Source organism: Aythya ferina (genome assembly GCF_964211825.1).
Source record: "Aythya ferina genome assembly, chromosome: 4".
Classification (NCBI taxonomy): Eukaryota; Metazoa; Chordata; class Aves; order Anseriformes; family Anatidae; genus Aythya; species Aythya ferina.
Genome location: NC_140300.1, coordinates 40,633,866 through 40,657,359, shown reverse-complemented (window position 1 = coordinate 40,657,359; position 23,494 = coordinate 40,633,866). Strand labels below are relative to the sequence as shown.

The following is a 23,494-nucleotide window of genomic DNA, read 5'->3' as shown; positions in this document are numbered from 1 at the left end:
TGGTGGCCTGCGTCCCACGGGATTTCGGAGGGTGGGCCAACACATTTAGCGTTTTCCCATTCAGATCTGTGCACTTACAGGGGTGAGGAGTTTCACATGAGGGAGTCACTGATCTGAGAAATTCAGGTGTTTGACCTCAGCTCTGATTCCAGCTCCTGAAAACTGTGGGGACGGGTGGTGCTAACAGGCAGCAGGCGCTCGATCACTCTTTCCAGAGTGTGGCTTCATAAATGAGCAATCTGAGTCATAAAACATTGGCGTGCTACAGGATAAAAATAAACTAAGAGGTGTTTCTCTCTATTAAAAAGTAAACTTACTGGGTGGCAGGAGGGCGTGATGGCTATTGTCAGGAGATTCCTGGTGTCAGCAGCAGTGGGGTGTTACGGCTTGACTTTGGGATGATGGAGGAGTTGTGACAACATGAGGAAATGCTGGTAAGAAATTCAAGGGCAGTCAGGTCCTTCTGGTCAGTCTTCGTGCCCACACGCTGATTGCTCCGAGATAGCTGACGAGGAGCTCTAGCTACCAGAATTGCTTGGAAAGTCCCGCAGGTGCATCCTTCAAGTGAGGGGCTGTGCAAACAACACCGAGGGAACTTTCTAGCTGATGGCTACCAAAATAACGCCTTAATACTGTCTCATTCAAGCGTTCGGCTTTGTTACATCTTTTAGTTAATTAAACAGCTTTTTAACGATTTGGATGCTTTTTTATTTTATTATTTATTTATTCACACTTAAATAAAACTTCCTTTTTGCATGGATTCTTAACAACCAAAGCAACATTTTTTGTACCACAGGTTCTGGAAGTTGTTCCACTTTGTTTTACAATAATCTATAACAGTAAACATGCATAGTACACTATTGTTTTCTCAGTTGATTCTTACTGTTTCCAGTCTCTAGGATGGATGTGAAAAATATTTGACATCGACAATACATAGTAAAATACTTTTTGTGTTGTAATTAAACTTGTTGGGGTAAGCTTGAAATTTTGTAGGTCTTGTTTTACTTGAAGTGCTTCTGAAATGCAAGAACTTCCTAGAGGCAAGTTTTAATCTAGCTTATAACTTTCTCACTCATACAATATACTTAAATCTGTATTTTTGAAATGTAAATTCCATAACCAATTATTGCTTTAAAAATAAAGCTTACATTTTTGCCATTTTTTTCACAGCTTTGTGAAAAAAAAATGGCTAAGTTATTAAAAGGATACAGAGCCTAATTACTGTAAATATGACAAAAGATAAAGGTGTTTATATATAAATCAGTGATTTGGGGTGCATTAATTTCACGTTGAGTTCCAAACTTGATCTTGATCATCTTTTTGGTGTATAACAAGCAAGTGTAAACTCTTGACTTAAACCTTGTTTACATGACTGAGTGATCCAGTAGAGAATGTGGCCAATTTACCCAAATATTACTACTTGACTCATGTAAGACCCTGCTGTATCATCATGTTCAGTCAATTCATAATTTTTATTAGGACATTCAAAAACATAAGGGGGTAGCTTAAAAAAAAAAAAAAAAAAAAAAAAAAAAATCTAGCTTATTCCTCTTGTGTTCAGTGGTTGCCTTCCAAGGCTACCTTCGCAGAGACTTTGGCTGAGGGAAAGATAATGAACTACTGTTTACCTTTTAAAGTTACCTTTCTTAAATGATAGCAGGGCAAATAAAAGGGGACTTTAACCAGCAATATCAGCTGGATCTCTGCACTATCAGAAAACTTTCCATGGCAGTGACTATCACCTATTGTTACCAGTAGCTATGCTTTGTTCGTGTACCCTGTAGATGAAGGACAGCTACAACTTACACGCAGAATAATCCAATAGTTGTTTCACCCATGAGTGTTTATTTTGTCAAATATTTATTTTGAACTTTCTTATCTCTATGTTTGTATACACAGAGATGTGTGAAAACAACACTGAAAACGCAAGACGCTCAAGTTACGTAGCAACGTACAAGAAAGGATTTTCATTTAAAAAGCATGAGGACAAGCGTAGAAACCTTGTCTTGCAGGTAAGCTGTCTCAATGGAACTATCTCACTGAATGATTGACTTGCTTAGCAGGTGGTAGGGGTTCCCCAGTGTTATGTTCTATACAGTTGTTTATTTTTTAAGGTTATTAGTTTGCCAGAAATGCTGCTGGGAGGTAAAACTGGTCTGAGCTGTTTAGCTCCTTCCAAAAACAAACAAACAAAAATACTGCACATTTTATTTATTTATTTATTAGTTATTTCTTGAGTATATAAAATAACATATGACGAGAACATTGGGAGGAAGATTTTAGGAAAACATGAAGCAAATAAGAGGGCTTCATTGCAAGTAGGTCCCAAGGCAGTGGAAGTTCATTATGTTTCCAGTGATCTGGTATTTTGATTTTTTAGAGGAACAGTTAATGTACTACCTCATCAAAAGTTAATACACCAGTCTAAGTCAGCATTAAGTAAATGATCACCACAATTCAGCATGGCTGAGTAGTAACTGGGTCTGCTTTAGAGTCAGCCTCAATAAATAACATCTAATGCATTCAGTGCCAGTCTCCACAGATGTTTCCTGTACAGTATGTAGTTTCTACAAGTGTGTGATGAAAATATTTTTCTTACTGGCTCTGAAAATGGACTAAAATTAAGTGTGTGTTAGCTTTCTATTATTCATATCTTTGATAACCCTCCTGCTTGACAACATCAAATACTGGTTCACATTGGCTCTGTAACAAACACACACTGGCCAGTCAATTAACAGGTATTTAATTCATTACATATGACATACTTAATATTTACTTGTTCCTCTCAGGTCTAAATCTCTACTTTATTAAAAATGTGCCAAAACTTACGTTGATCTTCCTTTAAGAGTATTGTCTTGGTCTTTTAATGTGTTAACTTGGAGAGAGCAATGCTGATGAGCAGGCAATAGAGCATAAGGGCACTGAGTTGTAATTGTGTTGGTTAACAACAAGAACTGTAAACGTTTTTAAAGTAAGTGTAGTTTAGAAGATTTCTCAGTAAAAATATCAAAGCAAGATAGTAACAGAAGGAAAGGGGAAGCTTAGTTTATTGAATGAGGACAGATCAGGAATAGGAAGCCTAACTCCAAGTTTCCTAGTGATTCAAGGAGCTGTGCTGAGATTTGTAGCTCTCCGTTTGTATCCTGATGCAGGCTACTTAGCACTCTCCTGCATTATTGAGTAACATTCACAATTCCAAGTAATTGCAAAGGGAGAAGTAAACCTATCCACATAAAAGTTCGAACATGGGAAGATTACACTAACCAGCAAGAGCAGTGATGGGAATTTTGATAGTCTAAGATTAGCTTTCAAAAGACGGTGTACTTATAATGTTAGTGTAGTAATAGAGTGGAGCATAGAGGCAGTGTTCACGTTAGGACTCCAGCATAGCTGTGTCCGGACACCAAACAGTGCTGTAGGTTTGGGGTTTGCTTTACACAACACTGTTCCAAGTGATTCAGTGTTTTGGTTTAAGATGAGATGCAGTTGTTAAGTAAGCTTAGAGAAAAGGAGCTATTGTGTTAATAATACAAGCATATTTTTATAAAGCAAACGATAGAAAATACTGCATCATTTGGGTAAAAAAAAGGTAATGAATAATATACGGTGGCAATAAGGAAACAGGTAGCAGCTAGTAAATTACCGCTCTTCTCAGCTAACAAAGTCCAGTATGATTTCTCAATTGGTCCTTTATGTCTTTGTGATACCAAACTGGAAATTACTTTTTTTTTAAATCCCCAATTTGAGTGGCTTTGCGAGCAGTTGGTGCAGGTGTCCCAGCAAAGGAAAGGCAGGGAGAGGAGGGCTTTTTTCACATACAGCTCAGATGCGGCTAGGAGAGCTGCATCCCCCCGGCGTTACAGCCGCCCTGTGGCCAGCTCCTTGTCCCCACGCGTTGCCTGCCATCAGGGGGCACGACGGCAGCCGCCGGCACGTTAAGGTTCAGCCGTGCACGCAGGAATCCCGTTAGGTTCGGTGCTCCGGGAGCCCCCCAGGCGCCCCTCACCCCCAATGCCCCCCGCGCTCGAGCACCTGAGGCGCCGCCGCCTCGTCCCGGTCCCGGTCCCCGTCCCGGTCCCCTCGGCGGCTCCTCCCCGGCGCTGCCCGGCCCCGTGGGCGCTGAGGGCGGCGCGGCCCCGCCCGGCGGCTGCTGCCCGGGCCGGGCTGGGCTGGGCCGGGGCTGCGGGAGCTCCCCGCCGGGAGATGCGGCTCCGGCAGGGCCCGCTGCTGGCCGCGCTGTGCCTGGGCGCCGCCGGCTCCCTGCTGTGGTACGCGGCGTGGCCGGGGGAGCCAGGTGAGAGCTGCCAAGGGGGCTGGAGAGGCGAGGGGGGCGCTGCCGGGGGCGCTGCCGGGGCTCCGCGGCCGGGCGTGGGCGCAGGTGACACGAAAAATGCCCCGTGAGGTCCTGTCCGAGGTCCCCCCAACAGCGCTCTTCTCCTAGGGTTAGGATGGGGAGGGGGTGAGCGCCGTGGTTGTCGCTCCTTACGTGGGTTTGTTTGTGGCGGTACTCAAGGAGGACAGAGCAGCGCTACCCGTGGTGTTTGTGCCTCACCTGCAGGCACTTCCAGCGCTACGAGGGAATGCTCAGTCCGCAGACAAGCACCTGACCCTTATTTCTGTTTATAAACGGTGCGTCTTTTTAATGGGCTATGTAAGTGGCACCTACCAGATCACCTTAAGGTCCTCTGCGCCGGCACAGGAAAGGTAAAGCTGATGTTATTTTCCAAAAATAAATTGATAGTCTCTCCCAGTAACGCCGTGAAGGCTGGCAGACAGCTCGTTGGCAGTTCGCTTGGGATGGGGCAGAAAGAATGGATTTTGAAGAGTTTGCTACATATGCGTTCAGAAAGGTCTGGCTTGATGGATGCAGAAGAATTAAGCCAATTAGTAATTGCTGGGATGAAGACAGAACTTGTGCTAGCTGTTAGATTTTTCTTATATTGGTAGGTTTTGTGACCGACTGAGGTGCCAGTAGAGCCCTCAGCCTCGTAATGCAGTGTTGAATGGAGCTGAGGCAATGCCGACCCTCCTGCCTCCGTTGTTTCTCCTCAGCTAGGCAGCTGTCGATCTTACAGCACTTGACGCTTTTTTAAAGTGGCAGTTCTGCTACGAGCAGGGAATGATAAGCAAAGAAAAAACAGGGTGTGTCTTAAGAAACTAAGATTCAAAAGATAATAGAAAGAGAGGGTTTGTCCCAGCCACAGCCTACATCCATGTATCTCCATGTTCTTTCGTGACTTCTATTTTCTGGCTCCTTTGCTGAAGTACCATTTTCAGTCACCTTTCTTTTTGACCTTTCTCTGCTGGTGTTCCGTGTCTATGGTTTTGTTTGTTTGTTCCTTTTGTTTGTTTGTTTGTTCCCTTTTTTTTTTTGGGGGTGGTGGTGGTGGTGGTGGTGTTTCCTTCTCTGTGTGTATTGACTTAACTTTTGTCTTTCCACAGATGTCTCCTTCTCCACAACAGGGTAACTAATTCTTCTCAAGCGATGTATTTTTCTATTTATTTTAGCACCTTTTTTTAATTAACAAACTTTTAACCATTATTAATATTAATTTACAGTGTTCAACAAAGAGTAGATAATTGTAAGTAAAGGTGTACGTGGTAAATGAGTTTGTATTAAGTTTATTTCACTGGAAAAGTGCAATTTTTGTTCCTGAGGGGTGCTAGAATACAGAAATGTCCTACCTATACCAAGAAAACCCCCAAGAACCATCCTATGTTGTTACTTTTTTCCACAAAGAGGAGAATTGGGAGCAAACCAAATGCTGCTCCATCATGACTAAGACATGACAATATCTAAGGAGCTGAAACAAATCTCTTTCCCCCACAGCAGGCATATAGCTCTGCTTAGGTATTGTTAAACCTCTCTTCTTCTTCCTGTCCTCCCTGCTGAACTTACCCCTCTAGCAACATGCCTAGAGCAGTGCTGGAGTTCCTATGTTTCTCACACCTCAAACGTGATCCGTTTGTTTTCTTTTCTAAAGCCTTTTTCACTTATCTCACCTGTTACTGAGACGTCAAGTACTGTCTCTAATGCTTGTCAGTTCCCACTTCTTTTACCTGTTTGTCGGAAGTTCTTCTCTGTCTCATTTTCTTCTACACGTTTGTTAGATCTGCAGTTACTCCAGTTTGCTTCTCTGACTTACCTATCAAAATGTGCCAGCTGGTCTTGATCTTTGAAATCAGTTTCACACTCAGCAGTTGCAGTCTGTAGTGTGCACTTTGGTTTCTAGACATTTATTGTTTCTTGGATTGCGTTGATACTGGGATCGTAAAAAAAAAAAATTTGTTTTAAAGCTAGGACAGGGCATCCTAGCTACGTACTCTAATATGTGAAGTATATAATAGCCCTGTAAACCAGTGTTTGATGTGCCTGCTGTCTTAGAGCCTTTCAGCCCTTCGGTGTTAGCCTGAAGTGTAAATCACGTATTAGCTCTGTCCTGATTTCAGTGGGGGCGGGGAGGGAAACAAAACACAGAGACCTTTAGATGCCTTATAGTAAGGGGCTAGCTAGCTTGAGAGATTCTAACTGAAATTTTGAGACTTAATTCAACAACAGGTAACTTGAACTGGCACAGCAAGGAAGATGTTCATGCATAACTTACGCACTTTAAATGAAAGTACAGAATCTGACAGTCATTAAACTTCAGCTATTTTGGACTTTGATACTGTCTTATTATAAACGTTTTAGCTATCCTTAAAAAGCTGTGTATTCATTGTTTCCATTGCTTAATAAATATGTACGAGCAGAGGTTTCAGTTTCAATAGGCTGACTGTATTTTGTGGCAGAAAAAGTAATTACAGAGACAATTGGTAGTCACCACATCTTCAGCAAATCTTGATACTGCATCTAAGCTTGTATGGTGATTCCTTTAGCATCCTCTAGAGTGCTTGCAAACGCAGGCTGTTGTTAGCCAGTAATGGGTTTGACTGGTGTAGCAATACCTGCTCCACATCCTGCATGGTTTTGCCATGAGCTTCTTGGTCCCTCCCCAGGCCCTAAGCAAAACCTGTCTGAAGCAAGCACTTTGCAACTGAGGATAGGAAAGGCTGTTATCAGGATGATGCAGATGTTCCTACTGTTATGCAACCGAATTACAATCCACTTGTTAGTTCACCTGACCAAAAGTATTTGCTCTCATGTAAATACTCTTTATATGAATTTGTAGTTATAGCAACTAGTAAATAACTTATAATTTATGTAGTGATTTTCTCACATGGTTTTATCCATGGAAGTGTTAATCAACATAAAATATAGGTATAAAAAAAGTAGTAAGCAGGTAGCAAATCTTTTTTTTTTTTTCCCTCCATTTTATAAACAGTAAAGAAGGCAAGAGTGCATTCTCATTATGAATTTACATGAAGTTTCTTCTCTGGAAAGACTATTCCCAAATAAAAACTTAGAATCATTAAGCCCTCCAAGATCATCTGGTCCAACCATCCCCCTACTACTAACATCACCCACTAAACCATGTCCCTAAGCACCACGTCCAACCTTTCCTTGAACACTCCCAGGGACGGTGACTCCACCACCTCCCTGGGCAAACCCGTTCCAATGCCTGACTGCTCTTTCTGAGGAGAAATGTCTCAATTTCTAACCTAAACCTCCCCTGGTAGAACTTGAGGCCATTCCCTCTAGTCAACTTCCCTCTAGTCAACTTCAGTGACTTAACTGAATAACAGTGATTATTTTATTTATTTATTTACTTGTCACGGCAGCGAGGTAAATAGAATCATCTCATGGGGCAGTGCTTCTTAGTGTTGCTTGTAAAGGTAACAGGATTAGATCCCTTAGAATTGATTTATAAGGTGTTGATGCCCTCTTTACCTAAATTTGTGGGATGCTTAATCCAAGTAAATTAAGATTAAGGTTCGTCTGGAAGTTAGGAGACAGCAACACTAAAATACGATGTCACATGTAAGCATCTTAATATATATGGTTTGAGACAAACATTGTGAAACCTGTGTTTCTCTATTTATCTCTTTAAGATTGGGGAAAGAAAAAGGGAACTGTTCATGCTTAATCACACTCACAGAAGTATACTTAAGGTTTATCAAATTGTCTAATATAGTAAATGTTTCATTATTTCACAAAGCTTAACACAGCAGCAAGAAGGGGTGCAAAGGGTTACAAAGAAGTTTCTAATGAATGCCAGTTGTTTGCAGTTGAAATAATGTAATGTACGTGCCAGTACAAACAGCAGGCTACATGTTTCTTCCCTTTATTTCCACTAACCTTCTGTACGTGGTGTGACATTGCTGCCGCTGGCCAGCCCCTGCTGTGCACCCAAGTGGAGCTCCCTGTGTGATCGTTATTTGTGACGGAGCTCTTTGTGGGTTTCCTATCCAGACCCAACTGGCACACTGTGGTCTAAAGCTTCAATTAAGTAGTGGCAAATTGATGGGCTGATAAGGAGCCTTGAATTACACCAATCTCATTTCAGCCAATACAGCTTGTTAGGTTTTATGAACAAGCAGAAAAGAGTTTTCCTGTCTTCTCTAGGCCTGTTAGGCAGTTTCCAGCCACCAAGCCCGGGCGCCCAGTTGTCCAGATCAGGGGCTTGAATGATGGTCTACATCATCCTTCCTGCATCCGTTTCCTTCCAGTGGAACCAAAAGCATACAGAAGTTAATACACAGCCTGGTATTGCCCCAGCACACAGTTGGGATGTGACCAAAATGCACAGTGGGCATTATTTGGTTTCTTTACGTGGTTCTCCATTTCAGTCTTTAAAAAACAAACAAACAAAAACAAACTACAACAACTTCAGATGGAAATTGAGACTGAGTATTCACTGATACCAAATTTTATACCAAAATTGGTATCCAACACTTACAAAAGCTGTATGGCTTTACTGCCTTCCAAATGTGTCATTTACTAAACTAAGAGACTGCTGCTTTTTGCAGTTAATTTAGGTGTAATAGTGGCTGCCTTGTCTTCAGAAGTAGAGGAATTGAGTTATAAATTCTAAAAAGATTCAGGTAAAAAAATGAAACTAGTTACTGTTGTTTTTTTTTTTTTGTTGAGGAAGGAATAAGGAAAATTTCTGACCACTCTTTGTTTGCTGCACAGTGCATTATCACGACCTCTACTTAAACAAGTGTAAACATGACCTTCATGCTTTCCTAACATTGTACACTCAGTCTTGAGAAACACTTTTATCCAGAAATAATTTAGTTAGTTGATAGGCATTTAATTAAATGTGTATATAAATGTGTGATTGTTGCTACATCAGGCAGAACAGTAAAAATATATAAAATGCTAACCACAAAGAAGTAATAACCATTTAATTGTCTGAAGTGAATGAGTACTTCTTATTTATCTGATAAAGACCATATTCAAATCAGAATTTTCCACTGCTAATAAGAACCTTTATTGTGTCCATAACTTTGCTATGATAAAACCAATGGATACTAATTATGGGCAAACACCAAAGTATATCTATTCAAGTCATACATTTCTCCACTTATTTTAATAATGCTTTCTACATAGAAATGTTTTGACTGAATGTTTTAAAATCCCTGTTCACTAGGTACTAATACAGGAAGAGACTTCGCTATAGAACGAGGACTGTTTGTGCCAGTGTTTTAGAAAATATCAGAACTCTAGTTGTGTTTTCTCTAAAATAAGTTTGTTTCCATCTCTAATTCAGTTAGATACAGAGTGTAAATGGGGTTAGTAAAATTTATTCTGTGCTAAAACCAGTAGCGACTCTTTGCTCTTTATGGAATTTCATGTATATTTAAAATTCAGTTATTATCTTTGATCTGCTTTTAACTTCATGAAGTTTGTTTGTTTTGTCTCGTTTGTTCATTTTAGTATTGGAAAGTGATTCTGATTCGATTCTCTTCCTAGTTGCTGTGTGGAGGAACCCTAGCTTCCCACCAAAAACTGCTGGCACAGTCTTTATTGGATGTCACTGTGTTAATAAAACGTTGCCCTGCTGGCCTCCGCTCTCCTGAAGCTCTTGACGTGGAGACTGTCAAAGACAAGTAGACTGACTGGGAGAGCATACTGCTGCCTGGTTACTCGGCCTAGCTAGACGCCTGTAGAGCAAGCTGTAAAAACACGGTGAGAGAACCCTCACTGCATGTTAAGCCCATAGTTTGGCCTGCCAAGCTTGCATGTTTGATGCTGCTGCATCATAGTGGGGCAAAGGTTTCAACCAGCCAGCTGAGGCATGTGCCTTAATTTTTCTCCTTCTCCTACTTCTGGACTCCACCATACACTGTAGCCATAGCCTCTGTAGCCCGCTTGCTATCAGGGGGCAGACAAAACATGAACACTGACTGACTTCAAAGGCTCCTGAAAGTTTAAGATATGCATTAGGACCTGCTGTGTCCTCTAGTTAAGGCTCAGCAATTGAGGCTACCCCAGTTCTGGCTCAGGCTGTTCTTAAGGGATAAATGTACCTAGTGCAGGTGACGCTGCTTCTGGCTTCATGGTAGTTTCTCTTGGTTATCTCTAGCCTACTGGTAGGGACAAGTTACTGTGCTGTAATGCTATAAACAATGTATTTAACAGTCATACACAATTTCAGGGAGGTGTCCTTATCGAGGAGGGTGCTTAAATACCCTTAGACTTTAGCACATTGTTGAATCAAAGTGTTTGCGTAAGAATGGGCCATTCGGAACGAAGACAGACACATTGTTTGGGGGATTTTTTTCTCCTCATTCTGAAAGAACAACACTCAGCTTGTTATATGTCTTACAAGATTTAGAAGTCTTGTTATTCTATTCTATTTTAGATCGGTTACAGGAAGACAATAAACCACCACAGTTATTAACGCAACACATGCCTCAGTGGTTTAATATGCTTCATTAACCCGAGCAGTGGTTCCAAGTGCAGTGTAGGACAAGATCTTTTGCAGTTGCTTTATATAGTTTTCTTTAAAGAGGGCGTTAACCAAAATTCAGTTTCCAGAAGGAAGTGTCCATAGGTATGGTAGAGAATGTAGCTTGTCACAAAGAAATAGGAGCAAGGGTAACTGCTAGACTATGGGGAGGGAAGTTCTTCTACCGTTTCTGTCACCCCCAGTTTTCCTTTTTTTTTTTTCCCCTCCTTGAATATTAGAAGGGGGTTTTGATGATTGTTCCAGAGCTCCTTATATATACCTGGAAATCTATTATTAATAAACCTGGAAGCATTTATGATAATAGGAAGTATATGTGTGTGGAGCTAAGAGAAATAATTGTCTGAATTTCAGAATCAGTATTTGTTTTAGAGATTAGTATTGTTTCTAAACAACTTCAGTTTCCAGTGCAGAAAGTTATATTTATGTATATATGAGGAGATAAGATTACAGTTAAAACCACTTCAAGTATTACCATTTTAGAACTACAGCACCCAAAAATGTATATGACAGTGTGGTGAAGGGTCAGAAGAAATGTAACAGAGCTGAAGATTCATTGCAAAAGCTTTAAATGCTGCTTCTGATTCTGGTTGTTTTTCACCCAGGCTTTTAGCTAGTATAACCCCATTGACATTTCCTGGTAGGATTTTCTTAGCCCATCGCAGTGATTAATCCTCAGCTCTCCAAGGGGAAATAAAGCCTTTATCTTCAGTTATTTTTTGTAGTTTTGCCGTGGGTCTTCATCTATCTCTTTCTCCTGACAGTCCCAGTTGCAGAAAGAAGTCTTCCGAGAGGTGTTGCTAAGTAAGGCTATCACTGAGGACAGACAGAGTGCTTTGTGAGACATCTGAGGCTCCTTCCTCCTGGCTCTCCCAGCTTTGCTAGAGTTATATTTGTGGAAATGCTCCGTCTGGTTCTTTCTAAGCAAGCTATTGGAAGACATTGTTTTGGTTCTGTGTACCTCTGTAGAAACTTAAGGAGCAACACTTTCCACGCACACACTAAAATCCATCTAAGCTTAATGACCATTTAAATATTTAGGGTATTGAGCTTTGTAAACGCTTCTAATTTTATCTTCTTAGTTTAATAACATTATGTCAGTAATAAATACTGATTATGGCAGTTTCTTCTTATAAAGCAAAATACAAAAGGTTCAGTACTGTGTTCCAAACATACGTTTTATTTTTTGCCGAAGGTTAAAATTACAATTACTGTATCTTTAATTTACATACTGATATTAATGTTGACTTTTTAACTGAGACCACTAATAAAAATAATAATAACAATAATGCAGATCATGTTTACTATTCAAATACTTTTCCCTAACTGCTTCCTTCGTATATCTTTCCAGATTTTGTCTAATTTATTGATTGACTATTTGAGTTAATGCAAATGGAATTACTGTTTAGCCAAAAATCAAAACCATTTCTGATTAAAAGGCCTCTGCAAACACTCACCAATTTGTATTACATGCACATTTTGCTCTTAGTCTCTTCAGCAGGCTAGACTCCCTGGGAACTCACTCTGCTTGGAGACAAGAGTGGGTCCTAGAAAGACACTCCTGCCAAGGTTCGGACTCAGCACAGTCCATGAATAGAATGGAAGTGTCTGTATAAAAACATTTAACTTAAAACTACTACCAACAAAGAACCGGCTTTAATTATAAAACATTGTAAAGTGAAGTAGAGATCCTATTCTTCACTGTTTTTTTTTTCGAAGCTCTTTTTTTATTTTTTCTCTGTTAAAACTCTCACAAAATCCTTAATTTGCCTGAAGTTCTAGTGCTTTTTCTGATGTGTTTCAGTAGCAAAAGCTATTTTTAAATAGTTGACCTTGCAAAGTTTTTTCTGGCAGCAGAGACAATCTCTTCACATTAAGTTGCATGTCATTATATTGTCAAACAGTAAAATAACTTTTTGGTTATTACTGTGACGTTTAATTTGCATGCGAGCATCCCTGCAGAAATAACATAGCTTTGAACAGCAACGTTCTGAAATTTCACCTATTCTTTTGATACTATTTTTTCATGGGGTTCAATTCCTCAGCTGAGTACACAAGCGTTTTTTTTTTTCATGTGGACCTACACTAACCCGAGTTTGAAAATTTGGTTTACCTAACCTGCCAATTGCATGGAAGCAGTATCTATTTTATTTTCATCATTTGCTAAAGGCAGTAACTGCTTTATTCCTCTCCCATTGTTAACCATGCCCTCTACTTTCTTTGCTCTCTAAGTGAGTAGTATTATTGAAATGTTTCCTTACATTAATTTTAACAAGTCTTACAATCTTTGTTTACATGGAGATGAGGCAGCGGAGGGTTATGGGTCTTGTACGTCATCTGTGACAACTGAGAAGTCCTGTGTATGAAATTAACAGTACTTGCTTCTTATGAATGTGGATCTTGCCTAAACATAACCTTGACATCATCTGAAATGATGGAGAACAGCAGAGGCGTCTGATAACTGTTACAGAGAGTAAAGTGTTTCTAATATCAGTATGATTTGAGGGTATTTAGTTAGAGGCGGGCTATAAATTATGAAGACATCTTTCAATCCAGAGCACAATTTCAGTTGTTATCTAGAGAAGTAAATATAGCAATATTAATATATGTAGTTCATATAGTATATATCGATATATATATAGTTCAAATAACCATCTCTACTAATAGTTTGTATACTCCAGACACTTTTTAAATCATAAGTGAAGACTGAATACCTTAATATATTTTTTTCAATCTTACTAATGTTTTATGCAAAATAAGACACTACATAATTACACTCTTAAGTGTGACAAGGGGTCATCTGCATTAGACACTTACCAAAAATGTTGGGTTTACTGGATAGTGCCTTTACTTGAGACTCATAGTCTTGCATTTATTATTTTTCCTTGTTACTAATGTCATACTCTAGTTCTTGGCTTCAATTCCAAACCTTTACCCAGCAGTAGTGCCTAAACTCCCTACTTCTGAATGCTCTTCCAGGCTTCTTCATTCTGTGAGTAAAAAACTTTCAGTGGTCTCATACAGTCTTACAGTCTTGGTCATGCGTTCTTTTGGACTGTCTCCTATTCTTCAACTTTCACTTTATACCATCATGTATTTTATATGCTCACCTCTCTGAAAAGAAGTTATGTTCTCATTGCAGACAATGACCTCGCCATGTATCAAAGCCAGTTTCTGGAACTCCGGCAAAGACTGCTGTATGCTGAAAAAGAAAATAAAAAAAGATCCCATGAATTGAGCAGTGCCCTGGATGAAATTAAGCGTATAGTTGCAAAAAGAATGAACTCGACAACAAATCACACAGGTTTGTATGCATGAAAATCTACTGTGTCAAAAATTTCTAGTTTTGTGTGCTCATGTTTCTTTATCATTGGTGTGGGGAGAAAAAGTAATGCTTTGTTGATAACAATATTAGGTAAAAGTTTCTATGGAATGAAACCAAAAAGGTGGTAAAGGAACCTGTAACCCATCTTTAAATAGTATCAGTTGATAATTTAAAAATATGGGGAAAAAAATAAAAGGAACTGACTGCAGTGGTGTCATAGGGGCAAGCACAAGTCAAACCTGTGATATTGTTAATCTAGCTTTTTACAGTGTTTGAACTCTGCTACTGCCAACTACAGAACACTGAATAAGCTATTTTTTCTAGCTTTTGCCACCACACGCTGATAATATTAGGACCTACTCTGGAATGCAGGTATACCTCCTCATGTGTTGCACAATCCTGGTTCCCTCCTCTCCAGGTGAGGGATGTTTTTGCCACGAGTACTTTGCCATCCTCTCTTGTGCTGGGTTTCCTTCTGGTAAACCCAAGGCACAGCGTTGTGCATGGAGGATGCACAGTCTCATCCCTGCAGGCAGACTGCACGCAGCTGGGTGCTTGCCTGAACCCAGGGGCTGAGAAGTCCTGTGAGGTCCTGCTAGCTAGGTATAGCCTAGGAATCTTCCTTCTAGAAATTATGTTTATCTTGCAAGTAGTTTGTTAACAATATGAAGGAAAATGTAAATGCATTTTTTTTTTTTTTATTAAAGTGAACAAGGAAGGCTACTGCTTATAAGTGAAGCTTATTTAAGAGAAGAAACACAAACCTTTGAAAGGGAGTTTCTGTGCCTTTTTTTGTGAGAGGAACACCAAAATGCAATCAAATTCACTGTAGTGATCTGGCTTCTTCCCATCATTTAATTAAAAGTTCACATTTATTTGAAAAACATATTATATCTTTGCCTTACAGGCTGTTGTACATTTTTGCCTATCTGCACCCTGGTAGTTGCATACAACAGATCAGCCAATGAAATTCTGTTCCCTAAAAGAAATGATGTAGTAGTGCAGGATCTGCCTTCCTCCCTGTTCAGACTGCAAGACCTACTTCCCTGGGGAGAGGAGGAAACCCAGAAGGGGGTGTCTCTGCCCTGAAAGCATTCCACAGCACACTCAGACTTAAAAAAAAAAAAAAAAAAAAAAAGAGTCTGGATGCTACTGAAAACTGCTACTTTAAAAACCTTGTTTGCATTCAGTGCAGCAGGGTGGTATCTGATTAGAATAGAGAATTAACCAGGACTGTTGGAGAGGGAAAAAAAAAAACAACAAGGTGCATTCTGGTTTGGGGTAGTTAGCTTTTCTTTTTTTTTAATCCTGGTCTTCCCTGCCTCTCTTTGTTTGTTTATTCAATATTCAGTGGGACTGTTCAGATACGTACGAGCAAATGTTTAACTGTGGGGTAGGCCTTCTAAGTGTTAGACTGGAGACTGCGTTGTCAGCCACCAGTAGTGTCGCATGCTGTGGACGAAGAGTTATTGCCTAATGTACAATAGCAGCAGAGGAGAATGCAAGTTTTTCCTCTCTGCTTTTTACCCTTACTGAAAACAGCTGAATGTGAGGAAGTGTTTAAGTTTTTGCTTCATAGGGTTCAAAGCAGCAATTTGTTAAAATTGCTGAATGTTTTTTCTTTTTATTGAATTTATTTTTTATACTTTTATTGTATGCAATAAAGGCAAAGTCCTCCACAATAAAGCCCAGCCCTTGATAGATACTACTTTCTAATAAGAACTGAAGTCCCTAGGAAGTTGCAAAGATGTTTAAATGGGGGGAAAAATGCTTCTGTGCAGCAAAATTCGAGTACATTTAATGACAAACCACCCTGAAAGGCTGTTAACACAATTTTGTTGGCTGAAACTAATTGAGGTGTTGTTCTGATACCATGTAGTGTGCCAGCCTCTTTGCACAACTGATAAAGTATCTGGAGGAGGCAACCACTGAAGTAGGAATGACTCCCTAGATAAATTCACAGGAGCTGTATTTTCTTTCAGTTTTTCTGTATTTTCATGCACGTTGTAGGTAGCTAGTAAAGTCAGTAGCAGAGAATGACTGCCAGAATCCTAGTGTGGGAGCCATATGTCATGAAAGAGAGATTTCAGCCTTGAGGCAACTGGTAGAATAAAGCCGGGAGTGACCTTCGGTTCTGTTTCCAGGAAGTTTACTTAAAGATAAGAAAGGCCATTTTTTATTCTTCCTACAATGAAATGTAGTCTTCATTTTAATCCATTCAATTATTTTTTTTAATTGACTTGTGCACATCTTTTCTGATTCTATGGGTATCTTACATTATGTTTTTTGCTTTTTTGAAATTGAATATATAATTTTATAATTGAATTTTTATTGATTCAAGAATCAAGTTGTTTGAGTTTTCAACAAATTTATTTTAAAGAATTTTCACTACTGCTGGAACATTGGGAATGTGTATATCAAGGAAGAGAAACTAGTAAATGATTGGTGTCTGGTTTTCATATGGATTTTTAAAAAATAGATATATTACTTTTATCAGGTCACACTTCAGTTAATTCAACATGAATAAACTAATTATTTTCACCTTCATTTTACTCTAGTAAAGCAAAATAAATATTCCTTATTTTTCTCCAAGCTAAACAGTCTTTTGTTTCCCACGTTGGTTTGGTTTTGTTTTGTTTTGTTTTTTTAAGGCCTGGATCTTGTTGTCTCTTTCACCATAGGACTTTTTATAACCTGGGAACTTCTGATTGAAATCTGAAAACCACTGTGCATTAAATTCTGGGGAAAGCACTTAACTTTCTTAAACAATTAAGAAAGTTATTAACTAGAATATATATTTGTTTAAAACTTCAGTAAACAACTTGTAAAAAGTGCAAAAATTGGATTTTTTTTTTTTTTATTTACCCACTGCTTTTAAAATAACTGTTCACTTGATTTTAAGATGGCCCAGTTCTGCAACTGTTTAGGCACAGAGAAATGCAGGCGGAGCTCCCAGAACGTTCTGGCATGGAGCTTTGCATGATCTCCTGTGTGGTGGGTTTGTACTGTGCCATCCTCAGTTTATCTTCCACAGGAGGGGCTCAGGCTGACCGCAGCACATATGTGCTGCAGCATTACCGTAAGCTCACCTGTGAGATCTTGTCAGGCCCATTTCTGAGACAGACAGGAGAAACTAGGACAGTGGCATTAGACTGAAACAGGACTTGACCACCACGCAGGGTAATTATTAATCGTTATGAACTATGTGGCATATAGTCGTTTTTGATGAATGGTTCTGATTGAATAACCTTGTCTGTGGTAATCTGCTAATATTGAATTGAGGAAAACAGCTATAGTAATAGCTAGTTAAAATAGGTAAAGTAATGGCTAACAGCTTCTTATTTTATGTTTCTTTAAGATGATGAGAAAGTATTAAACCTCACCAGAAAACTTCCCCTGCACCTTACAAACATGTACTACTACCTACCTCATCTTCGAGAATATGAAGATGCCATTTTTCCAAATGTTATTGTTGGGCAGCAGAGAACTGGAGGTAGGAAATAAAATTCAATTTATATTTTATGCATGTTTTTATTTTGTATTAAGTTTTAGCATGTTCAAAGTTGGGTTGGGAGGGTCCAGATGCACAGGTAAGCAAGCAAAAAAAAAAACGTTGGAAGAAAAGTAATAAGTACTGAAAGAACACACCATGTTTAATTTGTAATGTATTGGTAAATGAAAATCACAATAGCAAGACCACGCTTTAGAAAGTACAGGTTGACCTTCAGCGTGTAAGAACAAAAAAAGCCCCAGTGGTTTAGCAAGTTAAGTGCTGGAAAAGAACATTGTAACTTCTGTATTTTCGAGTTGACACTGGCACTGATGATAAAGTCTGGAGCAAGTCACTAACTGCACCTATTCTTCAAAACCTTTTGCTTCCTTGCCAGCCTCCTAAGATTGTTGTGAATGGGAATAGTCTGTATGGACTAAGTATTGCATAGGTTTATTGAGCCATATGTGGTCACTGACTTCAGTAATGCCCTCACCAATGAAAAAAGAATGGTCCTGCTTACCAGCTAATGATATTAACAGTAGCAATGTCTTTGCCAGAGTCACTTTAATTTCCTTTCTTCTTAATACTGATTATACGAACACTTCTTTGTTCTTATTGACTGTGTTAAAGCCATTGGTTCCTGTCAGTTTAACTACTCAGAAGGATTTTTGAGTTAGATTCCTTTCTGAGATACTCTGCACTCATGTCCTGTGAGAACTTCCTCACTTCAGCAGCATTGTTTTAACTCTTAATAGTCAGATCTCCAGCTCCATACCAAGAGCTAGTATTTGTCTTGCTATACCCACTTCTGAAACTCAGTAGCAGATACATCTGTGTTTACCAGAAGTAATATCTGAGTTCCCAGATATTTACCATCTACCTAGTATAGACTGGTGCTTGTAACACAAACACAGGTATCTGTAACCTAAACCTGCCTGAATGTCTCTCTTCTTCCAGGTAGTAAGTCAAATGCTGTCATAGAATATAGGAATATGCTGACTAATTTTTCTGTATTCTTATAGGAATATTAACTGTCACCAAGTAAACTAATTAATGAATGTTCATGGTAGTAATTATCTTCTAACGTGTTAGTCACATTCAGATGTTCCCATGGTTGTGTCAGACCAAAATTAAAATGGAATTAAAGTTTCCCTTTACCTGATTTAAGACGATGTGGCTTTTCATTTCTTTCTTTGCAGTCTCACTGGTGATGGGTATTCCTACTGTGAAAAGGGAAAAACAAAGTTACCTGATGACCACACTGCATTCCTTGTTCTATGAACTTTCTGAAGAGCAAAAGAATGACTGTGTAATAATCATCTTTGTAGCAGAGGTAAGTTTTTGTAGAAAGGTACAGCATACTAGTAGAAATACAACATGGAAATTCATGTCTTAGTATAAAATTGTAGGAGATGCTGCAATACACCAGGCCTTTGGGAGGAGTTTCTTTGGTGCTGGAGGAGACACCACTTAATGTCTTGGTCTTCGTATGTGGAGAAAACTCTGCAACCCAGATGGCTGAAGGGGGGAGGGAAAGTCATATTACGTGTATAAATACAGTTGTTGCAGTCAGATTTTGATATAAAATCATATGAACTTACTATTTCTGAAAGTTGTGCTCTACTGAAAGAATGAAAAGTAAGTCCTTCACAGAAAAGTTTCATAGAACCTGAAAAAAGTAAACTTATTCTGTCTAACAAAAATACGTATTGTTTATCTGCCATTTTGAAATCATATCTTGCAAAGTACCTTGACATATTGGAGACTCTTGTGAAAAAGAAAATCGCTTTAAATCATTCAGAAATATGAATATTCCATGTTTGGAAAAGTAAACGTTTCTCAAGGTAGAATATTAGAGGTAAATTAAATTTTCCTCGTTCCAAAATGTCTTGAGCGCATTGGAAAAAGCTACAGAAGAGAATTAGCTGTTCATACTTACTTGCAGGTGAAAGACTGTGCAATTATTCAAAACTCATGTTTATTCTTCATATTTCCTTGTGCTTCCATAAACAGCATTAAATTTCACCAATGAATTGAATGTATGCTTAATGAATATATTCTTAGTGAAAATATGAAGATATTTATTAGGAGTTAAAGCTTGCTTTTTTAGTTGAATCACTACTTAAAACAACTTTTGCAATTCTACCACTATCAAACAGACCATAGTTCACTTTATTAAATTGGGTCATGACTTTCAGGTTTCTGTTTGGATAACATGATAATTAGGTCTGATTTTACTGGCTCTGCTTCCTCCTAAGTAAAAATTTCAGAAGATGAACTTACATTATCGTTGTTTATTTCCTAGTGAAGAGTCCTGGCACTGTGAGCTTTGCCTAGCTGCCATTTGGATAAACCTTCTATTACAGTCCTTTAGAGAGTTCTTTGAATTTCTGGGGGTTAACTTCTGAAATTGTACAGTTTCCCACTGTGGACAGTTATAAAGTGCACTTTTAACAAACAGTCTAAGTTTTATTAGCAGTCCAATTCAGCCAATTCAGGATTAAAATGCTGCTGTAAGAATGTCTCTGCCCTTTCTATCATCCTCAAAGTCACGTTCATGCAGCCTTCATTTTTCAGCCATGCAGTAAAATTAGAACAGGATGGTTGTGCTGATATGGGAAGTGATAAGAACACGTAGTTATGGGAAAAGTGCAGGCATGTTCACTGATCATGATAGCACACCTTTCTTTTTCCCGCAAAGCTTTAGAAGATCAAGGTAATTGTTTACATCATGAGTTAAGTCAGAGTAATTTATTGGCTGGAAGTGATTAACAAAGTTTCTGGTATTTTTTTCTTGCCACAGTTCTTCACGTGTCATATCTCTTTTATATATATATATAAAAGATATATACATATATACATATATGTATATATACATCCATATATATATATATGGATGTATATGTATATTACAATTTTATTGTATAATTGGTAATGATTACTTGTGTGTTAAAAAAATAATAAATAAATCTTAACTTCCAAGACAGGTATTATATTGCTCTGGAAATCACACATCCATTAAACTCACAATTGCTTAATGTTGTTAGCAGAAGTGTTTTCCACACTAAAATCATTAAATTTATGAAACATGAGCAATGAATAAGTATGTCCTCCCAGACAAGGAGTCCTAGGTTTCTTACCATAGGAAGAAACTCTCTGTAAATGTTTTAGGTATTGTTAGCTTTAGAAAATTTTGCTTAGGTGGCTTTTCTCTACAGTCACAGGCCTCTTTTGTGACTTTTTGGATGATTAACCCAAAACAGTTCATTTTAGTTACAATTATACATGTACAACTGTGCTTTTCTGGCATAAGTGAAAGCTGTAGAATAGTTTATGCAGAAAATGGCTTGGCCACCTGCAGAAGTAATGAAAAAGCAAAATTCTATACTGTCCTGTAATAGAAATGCTACTGTAACATACTGAAATGCTCTTGCCTGGAATGAAATGAATTAGAAAGTAAAAATGAAGTATTTGCATGTAAATATTTCCTACAAAATATCGCTTAATGCTTAATACAGACACGGGTGACTTGAAATGAAAACCTGCTTCTTTTCTTTAGGTCAATGAAGAATACATTAACAGTGTTGCAGAAAGTGTTAAAAGCAGGTAAGTCCTATATAGTGTAACTTTCAAAAGCTAATAAACACATTTTGATCTTTTATGGAAAGAATTAGAACATTTCAGCAATAAATTACAACTCCGCCATACTGAAATGGAACTGCTAAGAAATGAGGCAGAGGTGCTCTCTTAGTATGTGTGAACACAAGGATTCAGAACTCAACTATATATATCAGTTTATTTTTCTTTTTCTTTTCATAAATATGCTTTAGCTAATCAGATGAGGTTTCAGCTTAAGCATCTGATAAATATTTACTTGAACGTAAATCTTTTCCCTGTGAAATTAATGATGCAATGTAAAGCACCTGGGGCTACATCCATGTATTAGGTCTCTCCTGACTTCACAGCCCTACAATGTATTCTGATGTTTATCATGTTTTCTGTGTGTTTTTTTTCCTCGTTTGCCTCTTTTTCATGAAGGCAGCAGACTTTGGGCAGTAATCAGATTATAATATAATGTGAAACACTATTAAATGATGGGCAACACGAGATGGATATTCTTTGCCATGCAAAATTAATGTCAGTTATCAAATGAAGGTTTGGATCCCGATGCAGATCTGCTTGCTCTTACCATTCTTTGACACAGATATTTACAACATGATGTGCATGTGAAAATCCTTAAAGTACTTTGAGAAGAACACTACTAAATTAAAGTGCTGAGGTAAAAGAATACATTTGTTGGTGGATTCATTTGGTCTTATGAAAACTGCTTTCTAAGAAATGGTACAGTGTAGCTAACAGTCACAAAACAGATAAGGCTAAGGCCCTAAAGCACAGTTGAGTGATAGAAAGCAAGATGATATCTGCATTGTGTTGCAGCACTCACGTTGCTAGTTTCTGTGGTGCACAAGCTGCTTTGTGAGTTAGTTACTCTGACAGAGCCCCAAGTTGGCCAGCATTTGAAGTTGAACGGCCTTTTCCCCTCTGTCCTTTAAAATGACGGCATCAGTGCTCTCAATCTAACAGTGCTTTCCTAGAATACTAACAAGAAAACAAACAGTTGAACAAGCTCCCCAGAGAGGTTGCCCTTTTCCTTCACTTTTGGGGTTTTGCTCCTCCTGCTCCACCCGGGTTTCCCAGACTGTATTGACCGTATAGTTTTCTCCCCAGGCTGAGCCTACTGGCTAAGTAGCATCATTAGCTTCCTCCCTCCAGAGGGTTTAGCTCAGCTAGGAGTACTGCAGTTTGGACAAGATCAAGATGCAGTCCTCCTCAGTACTATTTAGGACCACAAGGTAAAATATGTACAACTTCAGCATTTGCATCATTTTATGCTGTCCTTGTGGTTATTAAAAATAGTTTTGCGAAGTGTTGTTTAACACTTTGTCAGTGTTATATGGTAAGATTGAGACTGCTTTTCATAAACATGCTTGTACTGTAATGCACTTATCTTTTAATGTTAGCCTTTTTTAATTAATTACAGAGAATGGGGTACTCAGTTCTGAGAACTCCTTATTTCAGTGATCCTATAAAAATTAAAAACTAAAGAGTATTTGTTTTTTAGCATATTATAAAGGTAAGGTATACTTGATTTCCAGGTCTGGCTCCCTAAATTACATGTTTTTTCAATTTCTTATAAAATGGAAAATGTACGATTTGGAGCTGAGACCCAGACTCCCTACACCAATCCTCCTTGTTCCAAGACAGCATCATTTTGGCTGGAAGGTAGAATTAGAGTTAGAGCAAGAGGAAGGAACATGGTGGCTCTCACACAGTTGGGCATAATTCTAGGTAGTGGATTTGCTTTCATGAATTACTGCTGTATTTTGGTAGGATTTCTGATTCACTTCTCTAGTTTTTCTGTGACTTGTATGAGTCACTGTCTTGCCTGTTCTGATGATTGTCAGGAATCCCTTCTTGGTTCCAAATGTCCCTAATTGTCAATACATGTGAAAATGTTGTTTTCTAGTTGTAAATTCTGCTTCTGGAAGAGCAGACCAAATTTTTGGGAGCTGCTGTATGTGGTTGCGGTCAAACGTCTTTTTTGGGGAATGGTGTCTCACTAAACTTTTCTTCACAGTTTCCCCAAAGAAATCCAGTCTGGTGTCCTAGAGATCGTTTCTCCTCCTGCTTCTTATTATCCAGATCTTTCCAATCTGAGGAAAACATTAGGAGATTCGGAGGACAGAGTAAGGTAAGATAGCTGCATAAAACCTAAGAATTCTTTTCTAAGAGCATAAAAATGGAGAATGCTGTGGAAGTTAA

The 23,494-nt window shown here is 38.6% G+C and overlaps 1 protein-coding gene across 4 annotated transcripts in view; it reads left to right on the top strand.

Annotated features, from left to right (window-relative positions):
- The first annotated feature begins 1,906 nt into the window (after positions 1-1,906).
- The window catches only part of MGAT4D (MGAT4 family member D), a 39,393-nt gene continuing 17,805 nt past the window's right edge, over positions 1,907-23,494 (top strand). Inside the window, exons 1-6 of one of the 4 annotated variants that reach the window (XM_084517423.1) lie at positions 1,907-2,012; positions 13,996-14,157; positions 17,537-17,671; positions 18,871-19,004; positions 21,231-21,277; positions 23,310-23,423. In XM_084517423.1, the coding sequence (XP_084373549.1) occupies positions 14,010-14,157; positions 17,537-17,671; positions 18,871-19,004; positions 21,231-21,277; positions 23,310-23,423 (578 nt within the window). In that variant the 5' untranslated portion in view covers positions 1,907-2,012; positions 13,996-14,009. Of the gene's footprint in view, positions 2,013-4,151; positions 4,295-4,577; positions 4,705-9,921; positions 10,073-13,995; positions 14,158-17,536; positions 17,672-18,870; positions 19,005-21,230; positions 21,278-23,309; positions 23,424-23,494 lie in introns of those variants that run through there. The other 3 variants (XM_084517420.1, XM_084517421.1, XM_084517422.1) reach the window with 3 other exon arrangements.